Genomic DNA, 18732 nt, shown 5'->3' on the forward strand with positions numbered 1-18732 from the left:
CTGCTGCCTGAGACAAGCTATAGAACAGCGCCCTATGTCTCATACCCATGCTGACATCAGCTGTGAAAAGAAAGTATATTCTCTGCCTTGTAGCAGGTGACTGTGCCCTGATGCTACCCTCCATCTCGCTGCTGTTAGTGCTGTCTGAGGCAAGAGGCTCAACTCGCCACATGCCTGGTACACCCCTGGATACACTGGACAGATATTGGGATCTTCTTTTCAGTTCCTTCAAGCTTCATCGGTGGACTACTATTGGCACCATGAAGGCTCTAGGTTGCAGGAAGGTTTCATCATTGTTTGCCTTCCCTTACACCGCAGTCCCTGTACATACTGCCCCCTGTCTTTATTGTGTGGAAATTGACATAAAACCCCAGGAGAATGGGCTAGTGTAATGGCAGGACACAAACAAGGACAGTGAGCCCTGACACTGAGACCCCCAATCTGTCCCTACCTACTTATTGGGTCCCCCCTAAACGGAGGCCAATAACTGGGCGACGTTCCCTCCCTGGGTAAGGTGTGAACACGTAACAATACAGACAAACAAACACAATAAGGCGAGGTAAACAATCCGAGTCGGCAATAGCGGGAATATCAATAACCAAATCACAATCCAAATAGACGAGTCAGTAAACAGGCAAGAGTTCAGAAACCAGAAGTCAGAAATCAGAAATACAAGAGAGCTAGAAACACAGCAACATAGCAGTTTGACCAGCAAGGAGTCAAAGCAACACTGGACACTTATAGGGAACTCAGCCCTGCCACAGGTGGAAGGAGCAACAATTACAGAGCCACAGTGTTAACTCTTGCAAGACAGGAAGCAGAGATCTAGAAAACCGTGAAGAATTGATACAGAAAGTACAGTATATTGGAAATTTTTATAACTTTTCATTATTCAAACAATTACAATTACTTGTTAATATGGGAATACCCCTTTAATGTGCACTGTTCCCCCACCTTGAAAGAAAAAAACAGAAATGTAGATATTTTTGCAAATTTATTGTACAAGAAAAACTGAAATATCACAAGGTCATAAGTATTCAGCCCCTTTGCTCAGTATTGAGTAGAAGCAGCTTTGGAGCTGGTATAGAGATGACTCTTCTTGGGAAGATGCAACAAGTTTCTCAACTCTGGATTTAGGGATCCTCTGCCTCTTCCTTGCAGATCCTCTCCTGTTCCCTCAGGTTGGATGGTGAATGTTGATGGAAGCCATTTTCAAGTCTCTCCAGAGATACTCAATTGGGTTTAGGTCCGGGATCTGGCTGGACCAGTCAGGAATGGTCACAGAGATGTTCTGAAGCCCCTGCTGTGTTATTTTAGCTGTGTGCTTAGGGTCATTGTCTTGTTGGAAGGTTCAGTCCAGTCTGAGGTCCTGAGCATCTGGAAGAGGTTTTCATCCAGGATATCTCTGTACTTGGCCGCATTTGTCTTTCCTTCAATTACAACCAGTTGTCCTGTCTCTGCCCCCATAGCATGATGCTGCCACCACCATGTGTCACTGCTGGGATTGTATTTGGCAGGTGATGAGCAGTGCCTGGTTTTCTCCACACATACTGCTTAGAATTAACACCAAACAGTTCAATCTTCTATTCATCAGACCAGAGAATCTTATTTCTCATAGTCTGGAAGTCCTTCATGTAATTTTCTTGCACAATGTATGCGGCTTTCATATATCTTGCACTTATGAGAGGCTTCTGTCGATAGACTCAGCTATAAAGCCCCGACTAGTGGAGGCTGCAGTGATAGTGGAACTTTTTCTCATTTCCCTCCTGCATCTCTGGAGCTCAGCTACAGTGATCTTTAGGCTCTTCTCCCACGATTGTGTAGTTTGGTTAGAGGTCCAGGTCGAAAAAGAGTTGTGGTCATCCCAAACTTCTTCCATTTAAGGATTATAGAGACCACTGTGCTCTTAGAAACCTTTACTACAGCAGAAATTCTTTTGTAACCTTGGCCAGACCTGTGCCTTGCCACAATTCTGTCTCTAAGCTTCTTGGGCAGTTCCTTAGACCTCATGATTCTCATGTGTTCTGACATGCACTGTGAGCTGTGAGGTCTTATATAGACAGGTGTGTACCTTTCCTAAGCAAGGTCAATGAGTTTATTTAAACACAGCTGGACTCCAATGAAGGAGTTCAACCATCTCAAGGAAGATCAGAAGGAAATGGACAGCATGTGAGTTTAATGTGAGTATCACAGCAAAGGGTCTGAATACTTATGACTTATGTGATATTTCAGCTTTTCTTTTATTAGAATTAGCAAAAATATCTACATCTCTATTTTTCTCTGTCAAGAAGGGTGCAGAGTGTACATCATTGACTAAAAATAACTTTTTTGATCTTACCAATTGGCTTCAATGAAACAACGAGTGAAAAACTTAAAGGGGTCTGAATAATTCCCGTACCCACTGTACATGTCTATGAAATATCTTAAACATCAATACATCAACATCTCTCTGTTGAGAGATTCAAGAGATGGATTTCTATGGTTGAACATCTGCAAAAATCGAGAAAATGTGTTTCAATTTGGTAAAAATTTGTTTTAATATACAAAATTAGCTTTAAAAAAATCTTGATAATACATCATACATTTCATTCAGAGAATATCTATAAAACAGACAAATGCAACAACACACATATTCCTATGTATCCTGATACAATTGTACATTTACCGTATTTTTCTAACTATAAGGCGCACAAAAAGTCTTATGCGCCTTATAGTCCAGTGCGCCTTTTATATGAAACTTACTTACAGACAACAGCTGCCTTGAACTGTGCACAGGTCTGCCACCTGCTGGTCATTCATCCTTATAATCAGGTGCGCCTTATAGTCCAGTGCGCCTTATATATGAACCTAGACATTTTAGCAGGCATTTATTGATGGTGCGCCTTATACTCAGGTGTACCTTATAGTCCGAAAAATACAAGGTTGTCTGCAACCCTGCCTCCCATAGGGAAACGTAAAGGCAGCAGAGCAGGGAGGCCAAGAGTTTAATATGGATCAAGGGTGGCCAAAAGTTAGTGTAAGCCTCACTGTGGATCCATAAGTAAAAGTGCAGCACAAATAATTGGACAAAATTCACATTTTTTTTCCAACTTCAGCCAGAATCCATGCGACGCCTTCTGATAACCCGGACAGTGTTGAGGCCACCGTATTCTGCACCTGTAAAGGATGAAATTTTTTTACATTGAGATGAAAATGGTGAATACACATGGGATGGTCTTATTTTTTATATTTTAAGGGATCTAAATATAAAAAAACACAGTCCATAAGTCTATATAAAGAAATTCCCAGTCAATTATTTTCATCCCAATACCTCCATTGGGCAAAGCCAATAATGCAGGACTATAGAAATTAAAATATCAATGTGACCCCCCACCACTCATCTGCTTAAAGTGCTGCTCTTATCCTACTACAATGTTATGTTTGTCAATCACGTGGCCAGGTTGAATCTCAGTCCTATATAAATGAATGGGACTGAGCAGCAATACCAGGGACAGCCTCTATACACTGCTCGGTGCTGTGCTTGGAAAGCAGTGAAGTAATTGCAAGTCTCATCTGAAAGTTGTGATCTCTTTAAACTACTGATTGGTGTCAGACACCCTAATAATCAGATCTTAATGACCGATGCTAAGGATAAGTCATTAAAGGAAACCTACCACTTGTAGTGGCAGGTTTCTGATGGAAATACCGGGCACCAGCTCAGGCTGAGCTGGTGCCGGAGCTTATTTTGGTTAGTGTTTTAAACTGCGGTATCGCGGTTTAAAACACTTTTTAAACTTTATAGCCGGCGCAGGCAGGTACGCGCTCGGCGCTTACCATGCGCGCGGCTACAGAGGAAGTGAAGGAGAGCCGCGCGCATGGTAAGCGCCGAGCGCGTACCTCCCTGCGCCGGCTATAAAGTTTAAAAAGTGTTTTAAACCGCGATACCGCGGTTTAAAACACTAATGAAAATAAGCTCCGGCACCAGCTCACCCTGAGCTTGTGCCCGGTATTTCCATCAGAAACCTGCCACTACAAGTGGTAGGTTTCCTTTAATGTCATGTAGCAGATGTCTGTTAATAATCTACATCAATACAACAACAACTCTCACCATCCACTGTCGACTTAGATTGTTCAGACACAACTCATGAGCAATGTAGACACAGGGGATCCTCTTGTCTTCAGGATTTGTCACACAAGATAAAACCAACATAGGTCTCCTCTGCGCCCCTAGAAGAGGATCCATCATGGCCTGGATTTGAGCCACCTCTTCTCCACGATTGTGTCCTGCACAAAAACAGAGACAAATGTCAGCACAGAATTGTCTCCCTCATCTAAAACACAGTCACTTTCTAAGAAATTCAACAACTATTACAGATGATCTTCACCATGTAGTCAATCATGTCGTCTGCGGTGGCCACTACAGGACAAGGTACTGCCAGGTGTCCATCTAAAGGAAATCTACCATCAAAATCCATCAGGATAAACCAGGGACGCTTATTTATAGATCCAGGCACCGTGACTATGGTAATCATGAATTTGTTATCCTTGACCTCCTTCCTTCTAAAATCAACTTAACTTTTAAAATTATGCTACCAAGCCTGAAAGGCTACTGGGGGTATTGCCAGAGCCCCTTTGGGCTTCAGGTTCTCAGGCTGTTACACTGTAGAGCAGCTCTTCCCCCTCCCACTTAGTGCTGAAACATCCTTTGCTGCAGTGAGATTACATGAGGCAGAGGGAAGTGCTGAGGAAGCAGGGGGAGAGTGAGACAGTGTAGCAGCCTGTGAAGTTGCAGTATAGAAGAGCTCTGGTAACCCTTCAGCCTCATTGGTATTATTTTAACCCCATCCCGCTGATGCCCTTTTTCATTTTTGCATTTGCAGTTTTTGCTCCCCTTCTTTAAAAATACTGAACTTTTTTTATTTTTTCATAAATGGAGCTTTGCTCTGGCAGACTGGAGGTCTCTCATCTATTACTATGGAGTTCCAGAGACGTGTCCTTTACTTACTTTTATGAGATTCAGCATTGGCCACATAGATGAATCCGTCCACCACTTTGCACACTTCCTTTACTTGCGGGATGAGGCTGTACACAGGTTTCAGCTCTCCATGTTCCATACCCTCCGAGATAAACATCTTGTTGACAGACGCATTCTGTTCCGCTCGAGCTCTATCACGTTCCGAACTTAAAAGAAAATGATTTTTATAAAAATATTTTTATTAGAAAATGTTAGTCACAGCTTTGATTATCCGACACAGCAAAAAGTATATAATGCAGCACATTTAAAAATAGGTTAAAATGTGAAGCTTAAAGGGTGTAAGTGCTGAGATATAGCGGTCCAACTTCTCCCTGGCCACATTCTCGCTATCATTGTATATAGGGACAAAGCTGTAAAACAGACAGAGAATGTTAAGGGAAGACGACTGCTCATGTTGATGCCACTGGAAATGACACAGAGAACACAGTTCCAATCTCTATGTAGTGGTAGAAGTAGGTACTGCAGCTTCTTCCTTTTAAGTAAATAGTTCAACTGCAATCACCTGTCATGGCCACTACAAGTAGTCTGAAGTTGGGCCATTATTAAATTTATCGCTAGAATTCTAGCATGACTGATCACCCCATTAGCTTCATCAACCCAGGTAATTCAGGTATATTGGGCCTCATTAGCAATCACAATCCTCTTAATTGTATAGTAATTCCCCTCATTAGGCTGCATAGAACAACACTGCCACCAAGTGGTGGGAAAAGAGCATTACAAGCTCATTGTTATATATTTGTATGTCTGTTATCACCAAGGGTTAAAGAGGTTGGCCACTTTTTTTTATATAAGTTGCCCATGTGTATTTACTGACTTGTAATCTCTGCACATCTTTCTTTACATATTTAGGCTCTGATGAATAGGAGGGGCTGAAGCAGGAGAGTTATGACTCATCCTGCTCCCTCCCCTCTTCCTGTGTCTGTCAGTGAGGCAGGCTGTGAGAGAAAGAGGCACAGTGGGTGACGGATGGGAGGAGTGAGAAACAAGAAGTTTTGTCGATATGCAGAGGGCAACATAGTGATAACAGGGAAAGGCTGAAGCTCTCAAAGGATGCAAATGTACATATTCATGCAGAGATATGTCTAATGGAACTTATTTATTGAAAAGTGGCCAACCCCTTTAAATGTTCTATTTACATTAAATATGTACTAACTGTATCTTCCTGATGCTTAGCGGGCAGTTCATTGTCTGGCACCCCAGAGTGTTTAGACAGAGTAAACCTATAAATATGGGCTCTATCTAGCACTCTGAGTCTTTTGACACAGTCTGATTCCTGAGATGACTTTCTCCTTTTGGATTTTGTGTCTCCCTCCTGAGACTGTGCTACAGAGTCTGCTGCCGTGCTGCTGATGCAGCAGAGCCAACCAGGCTCACTAGCCAAGCTGACCACTGATCCAGGCGGAGGTTCCTGCAAGCCAAGGACTTCTACTGCCACCACCAGCCAATTCACAGTCATGCTAGTCCTCCGAGTTATTTTCAAGATCTTCATGTGTCCCTGGTCTGCCGCTTCCATTATCATTAGCATTTACGAGGGATTTGTCACCTACACTGGGAGCACCCAAGGGGGAACTTTCATAGTCATGTGGCTTCCCTACTTTCTTGTTTCATCTTGCTGGCCGGTTGGGTGCGGATGAGGACTACTTTAGGACCAAAGGCCCCCTTGACTTTTGCAACATAGTCACAATCAAGCCGGCTACACTGGTCCTAGCCTTCAGCTGCCCCTGAATACTGTCACTGCACAAAGAGAAAGGAACTAATTAAGATGGGTTTTTTGATCACTTACCGTGTTGTGGAATACAGGGTTAAAATATTAAATTTGTCTTCTTTCAGTTGAAATGTGACGCCAGACCCAACCCCTGTGTGGAAGAGCAGAAGACATAAATATAGTATTTGATCTCCATTGACATCATTGTTCATTGAGGATGTGCGGATCTGCACCTCCATCACAGGATAAAATAAGTGACCCCACTTACCATCAATCTGCCTCTGCACTATGCTGACAACAGGTCTAAGATCTGGGGAGGTCATCATCCGCGTGACCAAGGAGTCATCCAGCTGCTCCAGACCAGGACCAAACATAGCAAAGCGGGGCTCTCCCTGCATGACAAGAGACTGCAGGAACGAGGTCACTGCTCCATAAATGGGATTCCTGGACCGCATGGACCTTCTGGTTTTCGGGCAGCTTCTCAAGTAGCTAAAATAATAATAATAATAATTCTTTATTTATATAGCGCCTACAGATTACGCAATGATGCACAATGCATGACAAATTGGTCCCTGTCCCCATGGGGCTCACAATCTAAACAACCTAAAACCAGAGAAAAGGCAATACAGTTAGGTTCGGTTCACTTCTCAGTTGTATCTTCAGTTGTTTGCATCAGTTATTGTGAGACAAATGTAGGCATCCTCAGATACACATATAATGGTGCTCTATAAATAATAATAATAATGGAAAGACTTGCACTTGCTTATGTGTTCAACCATTCATGGTTTTGGCTTACAATAAGGTTTATTGCACACAAATTTGTGTGTTTTACAGGCTGCAAACAAGGGGCCTGAGGTGCAGCCCGTGTGTCACCTGTGCTGAGGCAATCAGTTCATACACGGGCCATGGAAACCACATCCATGCCCATAAAACAACATGGGGGCGTATGCTAGCCACAAATACAGAGGCTTGCATATATCCCGCAAGAACATTCATATTCATCTGATGCAAAAACTGATGGAAAGAGATGAGAACTGGTCTTTATTTAAAGGCAAAAAGGTCTCAAATGAACTCATTCCTGACCGCTTCTTGTCTTTTGACAATGGGTGATGTAGGTCGCTGAATGATGTCACTGCAGTTTTTCCTGCTCCTGCGGTGATTGCAGGGCTATAATGCCCAGTCATTATAGCCTTTTCATGCCTTGTCATTAAGGGTTTAAACATTATAGAGGTTAGCCGTTCTGTTATATATGATGACCATGTGCCTTTACTGCCTTGTGGATAATCCCTGTATGTTCATCAAGTGATTCAACAGTCCTGCTACTTACTTTTGTGCTGTGTGCAGACTCTCCCTGATTCTTTGTTTACATGTCTGAGCTCTGCTGAATAGGAGGAGCTGTAGCGGGAGAATATAACTCCTGCTCCCTCCTTTTTTCTGTCTCTGATACAGTGGGGGTGCTATAAGGACTGAATATATATATATATATATATATATATATATATATATATATATATTTAAATATATATATATATAAATGCAGAGGGCAGCATTGTGAGAGCAGGGAAAAGCTGATGCTATTGACTATTAGATAAGACATAAATATATTTCGGCTGGAATGTAATGTCCAATTGTGGAAACTGCAGGACTGAGACAGCTCTGAGAGTGAGTTCTATTGGGAGTTAAATGCCAGAGGCAGCAGATCCATGAGTTTTGTTTCTCCATTAATATGACGCTCATGACATATCCTATGGATATGACCTCAATATCATTCTGATGTAAACTCCCTATAGATCACATACATGCCCTGTACTATAGTTCCTACTTACAGTATATGATGCCCCACTGTACTCCCACATGTCCAAGTTCTGCTCATACTAGACTCATCATCACATTACTCACATGGACATATAATTACACTCCTTCCCATTGGGCGATTCACATAAGCAGGAGTTCAGGACGTCTAGATCTGGCAAGCTGTGACAATCAATGGAGGACCATGTCGGATGATCTCGCAGCAGAAAGTACTTCCACAGTAGCCGGTCTTGTACGAATGAATGCCAGTATTTATTTGTCATCCCCAGCTTACACAAGTCTTCTGGTGTAAGAAATGTCAGGATATACAGCTGCATGTCAACCTAAGCAGACATAGAGAGGACAGTATTATTAAAGTCAGCTTCATTCTTATAAAAATAAATGCAGAGAAATCCAAAGTATTATATGGAAGAGTTGAAAAAGTGTGATAAAACTGAATTTAGATAGGGCGCAGGAGCGGATTATAATATGGGCGGTTTGGGCTGCAACACCGGGGCCCAAAGCTTCTAGGGGGCCAATGACTAAATATAAATCTGGCTTTTAAATATAATAAAGAGACAGGGGCCTCCTGTCATGAAATCCTCATACTTTTGTTCCTGCTCTCAACACACATGTGTAAAAAAGCTATTTCAATTTCCTTTTGAAGGCTCTCCAAAGGTCCTCAAACTGCAGAACTGAAAGCGGACTGAAAGCTCCCTTCCTCCTTCCAAAGTAACTTGATTCTAGCATCACAGGCAGGAAATAAATGCCATTTAAAAAATTTTACATGTGGAGCCCCACAATTTGGATACAGCTCAGGGCCCATGACCATCTTGATCCATCGCTGGTGCAGTCTCATAAATGAGTGTATCTGCAGTACCCTCAGATCTCAGGCAGGGTCACACTGTCGTGGTCAGTCCGTGATTCACGTGGTTTTTGTTTCACAGATCGACCTCAGTGTCCAGGACAGGACTCCTTCCATCATAGTGATATGAACTGTAATCATATCTGTGACATTTCACAATCCGTGATTCAAGGACCTACCACATCAGAGCGAATCAGTCCTTGTATGAGGTCTCCAACCTCTCTCTTAAGACTGATTTCAGGAGGAAAATGAGAAGAACTTACTAAAGGAGTAGTTAAAGGGGTTTTCAGGGCAAAGTCTATTGAAGTGAATGAGAGCTGTGCCTGCAGTGCACCCAGGTGGCCACTCCAATATAGAAAGAGACGTTTTTTTCCAGCTCTGAATATGGTGCTAAGCAGCTGATGCCCCTCGGATACACTAAACATGCAATCCTACAGGTAGCCGAGCATGCATGTACAAGGGGGAGTGGGCTGGGATAGCTGTGCTGCTAATAGCTTCAGTTATAGCAGCTCGATGCCAGTGATCTTATCCCCATCATGTAAATCTATATACATTGTCTATGCAGAGGTACCTACCGGTAACATGTCGCGGAGGCTGTCACTGCCGCCCTGCTCCAGACTATCACTCCCATCCTCCAGTGTCCCCTCTCCCCTCACTCTGTGCAGATATCGATCTCTCAGTTGTCTGAAGCCATTTATAATAGCAGATTCAAACCGGCTCCACTCCAGCGCTGGCAGAGCGCCCCCTTCAGCCATGGTGATCAGGGGGAGAAGTGACAGCAATGTCTCCTGCAGGAAATCACTTCCTCCTGTGCAGAGACTTCCAGCATCATCACTGTCACCGCACGAGAATCCGATTTCCTGGTCATGTGACCTCTGCTTAACAACCTCAAGTTGTGTGCATAGCAACAGAACGTAAACTGTGATCATGTGACCCATGTGTGGAAGGAAGATATCTATCTATTCATTCATCTAATTTATCAGTTGGTTTCTGTTTTATTGCTGTGACACCTAGGTTCATTATTATTGTTTTTGGGCCCTTTTTAACCAGTCCGTTAAAAAAACCAATGCGTTTTTTGAAAACGTATCTGTTTTTGACCGGTTTTCTAATTTTAATTAAAACGGGTCAAAAACGGATGCGTTTTTTAATGAACTGCATTCATGCATTTTTGACAGGTTTGACCAATTATCTTAATTCAAACTGGTCAAAAACACATGCGTTTTTTTCCGATCGGAAAACGCACTACTAAAAACGGCCTAAAATGTCCATGTGTGTCACCGCCCTTAGGGTGATGTCACACATGGCGTTTTTAGGACGTTTAAATTAACGCAAAACACCGGCAGCTCGTTCCCGATCGCAGGCGTTTCCATAGAAACGGCGATGCGATCAGACCGCGGCCCGCCCCTGTGGGTGCAGCTTGGTCTGCGTTTGCAAACGCAGCCAAGACAGCACGTCTGACATCACCCTTAGGGTGATGCCACAGATGGCATTTTGAACCCGTATTTGATCCGTTTTTAAGCAGTCTGTTAAAAAACGCATTATCGTCGGACAATGCACTTTCAGTGAACTCCACGGCCGGGTAAGTAAATGAGCCCCAATTTGTCTGCTTAAATAGCCCCCCCCTTCCCCCCATTCTTGGATTTTGCACTGAGCAGCCTCGGGAGTGATAAGAGCTAAAACAGCAATACAACTGAGTAAAATTGTAAATTAAAGGGTTAAAATGATCTTTATTGTGAGAATTTAGTATATAGGCGATCAATAAATATAATCCTGTAACCTTTAACCTTTCACGGGGAATGCCTTTATTTTCTAGGGTGTTACAAAGTTATTTATCGCTGCACTTAATAAAAGAGAATGAGATGAAGATTATTATTCTGCTTTCTGTGTCTTCTATTGGGGCCTCCAATACCCCCCTGTACAAGGTCCTGTTGCTCCTTTCTGCCCTTCATATAGAATTTTTGCTTCAAAATTTCAAATGACTTCAAATAGTAAATTATTGTAACATAAATGCAATTTTATTTTGGAGATTCATTTACATTTTTTCCATATAAGATGAAACTATGGTTTTGTGGTGTTGATCTTACAATTCGGATCTCTCCATGTGCTGCACGTACAAGTCTTATGGCAGAAGGTCCAAGGTTTTTTCTGTTCGTATTTACATGACACGCGCGATAGAGTCTGGCTCCTCCCACAAACACATGACTGGTCACATGCTCGTGACGTCACCACAGGTCCTTTCCGCCTTGAAAACCGTTCGCAGGTCCCGTGTCTCCCCGAGATCCGGTGTCTCCCCCGTGTGTGTACGTCATAGTGGGCGCGGCCAGTGTGTGGATGTAGTGTCCGGCCCGGGGGTGATCTGTGTGCGGAGCCTTGTTACAGGTGAGAGACGTTACCGGGGAGGGGGCGCTGCTCACAGGGGGAGGCTCATACCTTGTCCTGGAGGACAGGAGACAGGCAGGAAGAGGTCTCCGTGTGTCTGCAGCCTGGGGAGGAGGAGGACACACAGGGCACGGGTAACTCCTCTTTGGCACCGGGTATTTATCTATAGAATTATCTCAGAACCAGAGGGCACTGGGTATTTTTGTATAGAATTACCCCAGAACCAGTGGACACCGGGTATTTATCTATAGAATTATCTCAGAACCAGAGGGCACCGGGTATTTATGTATAGAATTACCCCAGAACCAGAGGGCGCCGGGGATTTATGTATAGAATTACCCCAGAACCAGAGGGCAACGGGTATTTATGTATAGAATTACCCCAGAACCAGAGGGCAACGGGTATTTATATATAGAATTACCCCAGAACCAGAGGGCGCCGGGGATTTATGTATAGAATTACCCCAGGACCAGAGGGCGCCGGGGATTTATGTATAGAATTACCCCAGGACCAGAGGGCACCGGGGATTTATGTATAGAATTACCCCAGGACCAGAGGGCACCGGGTATTTATCTATAGAATTACCCCAGGACCAGAGGGCACCGGGGATTTATGTATAGAATTACCCCAGGACCAGAGGGCATCGGGGATTTATGTATAGAATTACCCCAGGACCAGAGGGCACCGGGGATTTATGTATAGAATTACCCCAGGACCAGAGGGCGCCGGGGATTTATGTATAGAATTACCCCAGAACCAGAGGGCGCCGGGGATTTATCTATAGAATTACCCCAGGATCAGAGGGCACCGGGTATTTATCTATAGAATTATCCCAGGACCAGAGGGCACCGGGTATTTATCTATAGAATTACCCCAGGACCAGAGGACACTGGGTATTTATCTATAGAATTACCCCAGGACCAGAGGACACTGTGTATTTATCTATAGAATTACCCCAGGACCAGAGGACACTGTGTATTTATCTATAGAATTACCCCAGGACCAGAGGACACTGGGTATTTATCTATAGAATTACCCCAGGACCAGAGGACACTGGGTATTTATCTATAGAATTACCCCAGGACCAGAGGACACTGGGTATTTATCTATAGAATTACCCCAGGACCAGAGGACACTGGGTATTTATCTATAGAATTACCCCAGGACCAGAGGACACTGGGTATTTATCTATAGAATTACCCCAGGACCAGAGGACACTGGGTATTTATCTATAGAATTACCCCAGGACCAGAGGACACTGGGTATTTATCTATAGAATTACCCCAGGACCAGAGGACACTGGGTATTTATCTATAGAATTACCCCAGGACCAGAGGACACTGGGTATTTATCTATAGAATTACCCCAGGACCAGAGGACACTGGGTATTTATCTATAGAATTACCCCAGGACCAGAGGACACTGGGTATTTATCTATAGAATTACCCCAGGACCAGAGGACACTGGGTATTTATCTATAGAATTACCCCAGGACCAGAGGACACTGGGTATTTATCTATAGAATTACCCCAGGACCAGAGGACACTGGGTATTTATCTATAGAATTACCCCAGGACCAGAGGACACTGGGTATTTATCTATAGAATTACCCCAGGACCAGAGGACACTGGGTATTTATCTATAGAATTACCCCAGGACCAGAGGACACTGGGTATTTATCTATAGAATTACCCCAGGACCAGAGGACACTGGGTATTTATCTATAGAATTACCCCAGGACCAGAGGACACCGGGTATTTATCTATAGAATTACCCCAGGACCAGAGGGCACCGGGTATTTATCTATAGAATGCTCTGAGTACCATAAAGTATTTTGCAGTGTTTTGACCATTCTGCTTGCTTTTCAGAAGTCCGTTTCTTTGGATGATGTCTGGACTCTCGGACAGGGTTTAGAAGTACGAGAACAAGGATGTGTGAGAGAACGGAAATGCTTCACTTCACGCTGGATAACCACGGGGACTCCATGCTGGGGAGGATGAATGGGCTGAGGGAGCAGAACAAGTTCTGTGATGTCACGGTGTACATTGATGAGGTGGAGGTCCCGGGGCATAAGGTGGTGTTTGCCGCCGGTTCCCCTTATCTCAGGGATCAGTTTCTCCTCAGTAACACCCAGGAGGTCCACATCTCCATATTACAGAACTCCGAAGCGGGGAAGCACCTTCTTCTGTCCTGTTACACCGGTGTCCTGGAGTTCCCAGAGATGGAGCTTGTGAACTACCTGACGGCCGCCAGCTTCCTGCAGATGAGTCACGTGGTAGAAAGATGTACTCAGGCCTTGTGGAAGTTTATCAAACCCAGACAAGACCCCGAGCGGAAAACTGAAGAAGACGAAACCATAGAAGCTCCAGAGGTTGTGGAACCTGAGGAGGAGATGGGGGATGCCCTACAACCAGACTCCCCAGTGACCACCAACTCTGACGATAGCTCGGATACAGATGACATCCAGATTGTCAAAGTCGAGTCCATCGGTGACATGTCCGGTGACAAAGCCAAAGTAACCCAAAGCCAGTTCATGTCTTCTGACCAGACGTCTCTGCACTCCTTGGAGCCTCAGCACTCCCTTATCAATTCCACCGTGGAAAACCGAGCCGGAGAGGCGGACAACAATCCTATCCACAACTACACAGTGTCCGACAACAGCAGCGACAATATGGGACCGTCGCCTAAGGAAACATTTGGTCCAAACAACAGGATTTTAGACAAAACGCTGCAGTGGCATCACCAGTGTCCCAAGTGTACGCGAGTGTTTCGCCACTTGGAAAACTACGCCAACCACTTAAAAATGCACAAGCTGTTTATGTGTTTATTATGCGGGAAAACATTCACGCAGAAAGGCAACCTGCACAGGCACATGCGGGTACACGCGGGCATCAAGCCCTTCCAGTGTAAGATATGTGGTAAGACTTTCTCCCAGAAATGCTCCTTACAGGACCACCTCAACCTGCACAGCGGAGACAAGCCCCACAAATGCAACTACTGCGATATGGTCTTTGCGCACAAACCCGTATTACGGAAACACCTAAAGCAACTGCACGGTAAAAACAGCTTTGACAATGCCCACGAGCGCAACAGCCAGGACGTCAGTCTGGACTTTGACTCTTTTGCCCACGATGGCAGTGAAATGATCACTCAGAGTTTACATAAGTAAAACGGAAAGGGTCGTATTGTATGGATTCAGCATTTCCATCCAGACATAGACTGGCACAAAGTATTCTACAACCCAAAGTCTAGGTGGACCTGGGTCATGTCGCTGGTGCCCAGAATAAGGATTCATTCAAATCTTGAGACCTTTTAGCAGTTTTTAATATGTACAATGTGGTTTTATTGGCCAATCTTGCCATTTTATAACCCAAAAACTGAGTGACTTAATAGTAACTTCTAGGCAGCTATGCTTTCCGCAAATTAGTTTTTTTTTAGTTTGGCGTCATATCTTGGTATCCTATCAGTTTTTGGTGTAGTGTAGAATTGCTACCATCATCGCCAGGCTGCTTGTACTACACAGAACACAACAGCAACACTCATCGTTAGGTTGGTCCTTTACTTCTAATGCCCTATGTGCTCTTATGGCAACGATCTGTAGGTATGTAGTTAAAGGAGTTCCTAGAGGTTGAAAAACATGGCTGCTTTCTTCCAAAAATAGCACCACGCCAGACCGTGGTTTGTGCCGGTATTGTTGCTCAGCTGTATAGAGATGAATGGAGCGAAGCTGCTATACTACGCACTATCTATGGTCAGATGTGGTGCTGTCTTTAGAAGAAATCAGCTATGGTTTTGCAACCTCAGGACAACCCATTTAATGTTAAGTCAATCTCCTGGTGTGGATCAACATCCATGATCCTCCTATATCCTAACACATCATCTAGGGATGTGGGGGGATACCTCCTGAAGAGATGATCATAAGATCTTAGGCAAGTGGTGGCGAACCTATGGCACGGATGGCACTCGGAGCCCTTTCTGTGGGCACCCAGGCTGTCACCCCAGGACTGAGTTCACCAGACGGGACTTAAATCTTCCTACGGTTCCAGACATCTTGAGATGACACATCCTTGACTGATTGGAACTGCAGGAAGAATGAGAAGGTGTGAACAGGGCCCGATTATCTTTTGAAGTCCCCTTGCTGGCCCCATGATTCTTCCTGTATTGAGGAGCCCTCTTGCTTTCAACTATATTGGTGTACTCAGGGGGCCGATACGATTGAATGCTGTGGGAGAACAGGAAGCAATAAGATACTGTTTAAATTGTCATGTTGGCATTTGATGGTAAATAATACGACATGATACTAATACACAGGGATGGGACAGAAAGGTTAAATCAGACTTACATCATGACATTTTTTTAGGGGGTATTTCTGCTCGGTAATGAGGCATTGGATAAAGTTAACTTATTTATACCACGTGGCTAAAACATTAAAAAAATGTTAGCTTGTCACTGGGTTTTCAATTACCCCATTTAAGAATTTATTGTACATATTTTATATGGGCTGAAACCGCATCAGTTGTAACTTAAAAGGCATCTACCACCAGGATGAAAGACTTGTATGGAAAAGAAGCCTGAGGGGCTCCAGGCTCCATTAATACCTATGGAGCCTGGAGCCCCTCAGGCTCATTTGCATGCAGTCCTTCATCCTGGTGGTAGATGCCCTTTAAAGAAAATCTACCATCAAAATCAAGCATGATAAACTAAGGCCACCTACAGGTAGATCTTCTTATATTTGTTATCCATTGCCTTCTTCCTTCTAAAATTAACTTTTAGAATTAGACTAATGAACCTGAGAGGCTATGCTTTATATGCTGTTACACTGGGAAGCAGGGGGGGGGGACTGTGTAACAGCCTGTGAATCTGCAACATGGAGGGGCTCTGCTAACACTCTGCAGATCCCTTTAGGATCATTAGCGGTATTTTAAACATTTTTAGAAAGGAGGAGGCCATGGATAACAAATATAAGAAGATCACTGTAGTCGCGCTACCTGGATCTGTGATTGCCCCTGGTTTATCATGATGGATTTTGATGATGGATTTACTTTCAGCTTATACTGTTAAAAAAAACAAGCCCTCATACAGCTATATTACCAAAAAATTATCACAAAATGACCACATGTATCCGGATTAGAAAAAAAATGTCCGATTAAAGGAATTCCCAGTAGTTCTGGGAATATAGGGCTCGGAGGCTCATGTGTGAATAGAACTGAAGGAGTGATTCCAGGACCCTCCTCTCCTGACCACTAACAAATAATCTGCCATCCCGTAGATTAAGAAATCTAGGAGTCCAGGTACTTTGTGTCATGTTGCACTACTATGGCATGAAAATACTACTGCATTCAACTCCTAGGATGTATTATGTATTTTATTTTTGGTCATCTACTAGCAGCAACTAACACTCTCCACAGACTACTAGATTTAAAGCAATTTATTTTATAGTATGATGTATGACAACAGGACGAGCTTTACAACATATAGCGTGCGGTGGCGTATGATAAAACCCGCTGCCCTGACGGATACATTATAAGTCTTAGATCTCATGATGGTGTACTTGTGAGTAAAAATCTGCAAACATTGAGCTGTGAATATTCGCAGATATTTGGAACGCCTCACGCTGGCCCATCTCGCGGGCTGCTACGCCCCTTCATCCTCGCATAGCGTGAAGGGGGCTGCCAGAATAATCACAATTTTTTGCAGTGTGCAAGAATTTCTGGTGTAAATACTGATAAATTTCCCCTATAGAGGCAGTTTGATGGAACAAACACCTATGGTCAAATACAATAGGTCAAAAAGATGAGGACCCTCCGCTAATGGTTAAGTACCCTAGGGAGATTAAAAAAAAAAAAAGGTAACATTTTAATTTTTTCATTTTAAAATGTAAAATTGCTGCATTCTGTACAACCTAAGGCTGTGCCTGTCTTATTGTAGTACGGCGGTAACACGTCTGTGCCGGGGAGAGGAGAAGGGGATGAGCGCCGCTCACCAAAGAGAAACGTGTCCTCCCTGATATGGAACTGTACGGGCCGTGCCCCCATTGCCGGTCTATGGAGGACATATATCCAATGTATATACGTCCCTCACCGGCTGTGTGAATGAGGCATAAGCTCAAACACAACCACACCATTATACGTGCAGATATATATGCTAAAATTGACCTGCAGTTATAAGGGATCGTGGTTTATGTCCTTATGACGGCTGCTCACGTGCAATGACGATTGGGAAAGTGAATGGAGATGTTGTAGCTGTAGAAAATACCTCGTTGTGGGTACGAGCCCTTAGTCCAGGTTTGCGGGGCTGTATTTCCTGCCACATTAACACTAAAGGTTTTGGATGTATCATGTCTTATAGCTTTGTCAAATCATTTGCATAATGACTAGATTTAATAAAATACTGTGGAGATAACACAATTGACTGGTAACTCTCCTCCCTTGTTAGCAGGTCTCCTACCATCAGACCAATGCCATTAACCCTGCATTGTTTATTGCCGGAGTAATAAAGAGAACTTCTGCACTGAGATGGTGAATTCAGGCATAAGTAGGCAGTGACTTGGGTCTCGCGCCCACAAGCATCCAAGTGCAGTCCAATTCATCATGGGATTGTGCTTGGTATGAACTCTCTTACATGACACAAGTGCATTGTGCATTCACATCCAATTAAACTTTGCACTTCCCACGGCGTCTCTGTTGATAAATCCATAGTCCGACTGCACTTTTGGGCAATTCTACACCAGGTCCTGCCTCTCCATCACCTGGCACGAACCCCCACCATGCCCACTTGCTGTGGAGTTGCTGTAAGGCGATGTACACCTGAAGAAATGCGTCAAACCTTAAAGGACATCTACTACCAGATCAAGGAATGTAAACCAAGTATATGGTACATACTGGTGTGTACTCCTCTGGCAGGATCTGCTGTTCTTCTAGCTTCTAAGGCCCTTGTTTTTAAGAAAAAAGGGCTTTAAAAATTATGCAAATGAGCCTG

At 43.8% G+C, this 18732-nt stretch overlaps 2 protein-coding genes across 2 annotated transcripts; one reads left to right on the forward strand and one right to left on the reverse strand.

Moving 5' to 3' along the window:
• Positions 1-2542: 2542 nt before the first annotated feature.
• Positions 2543-10256, reverse strand: FBXO4 (F-box protein 4). Its single transcript, XM_072125859.1, has 7 exons — positions 9951-10256; positions 8619-8854; positions 6988-7208; positions 6798-6870; positions 4985-5160; positions 4088-4263; positions 2543-3156 (listed from the first exon to the last, which is right to left on the reverse strand). The coding sequence occupies exons 1-7, from the start codon at positions 10128-10130 to the stop codon at positions 3073-3075; spliced, it is 1146 nt and encodes a 381-aa protein (XP_071981960.1). The 5' UTR covers positions 10131-10256; the 3' UTR covers positions 2543-3072.
• A 1320-nt stretch (positions 10257-11576) lies between these two features.
• Positions 11577-18377, forward strand: ZBTB26 (zinc finger and BTB domain containing 26). Its single transcript, XM_072125858.1, has 2 exons — positions 11577-11754; positions 13623-18377. Exon 2 carries the CDS (start codon positions 13685-13687, stop codon positions 14921-14923), a length of 1239 nt encoding a protein of 412 aa, XP_071981959.1. The 5' UTR covers positions 11577-11754; positions 13623-13684; the 3' UTR covers positions 14924-18377.
• The last annotated feature ends 355 nt before the right edge of the window (positions 18378-18732 follow it).

This window comes from Engystomops pustulosus, chromosome 9 (assembly GCF_040894005.1).
Source record: "Engystomops pustulosus chromosome 9, aEngPut4.maternal, whole genome shotgun sequence".
In the NCBI taxonomy this organism is placed as follows: Eukaryota; Metazoa; Chordata; class Amphibia; order Anura; family Leptodactylidae; genus Engystomops; species Engystomops pustulosus.

What these genes read in the sequence shown, in the direction of transcription:
- FBXO4 (XM_072125859.1), bottom strand. Translation starts at nt 10,130, where the DNA reads ATGGCTGAAGGGGGCGCTCTGCCAGCGCTGGAGTGGAGCCGGTTTGAA. An exon ending in AGTGCAGAGGCAGATTGATG is followed by an intron (nt 6,871 to 6,987) that starts GTAAGTGGGGTC and finishes TCTTCCACACAG; the next exon opens with GGGTTGGGTCTGGCGTCACA. An exon ending in CAATGCTGAATCTCATAAAA is followed by an intron (nt 4,264 to 4,984) that starts GTAAGTAAAGGA and finishes GTTTTTGTGCAG; the next exon opens with GACACAATCGTGGAGAAGAG.
- ZBTB26 (XM_072125858.1), top strand. Translation starts at nt 13,685, where the DNA reads ATGTGTGAGAGAACGGAAATGCTTCACTTCACGCTGGATAACCACGGG.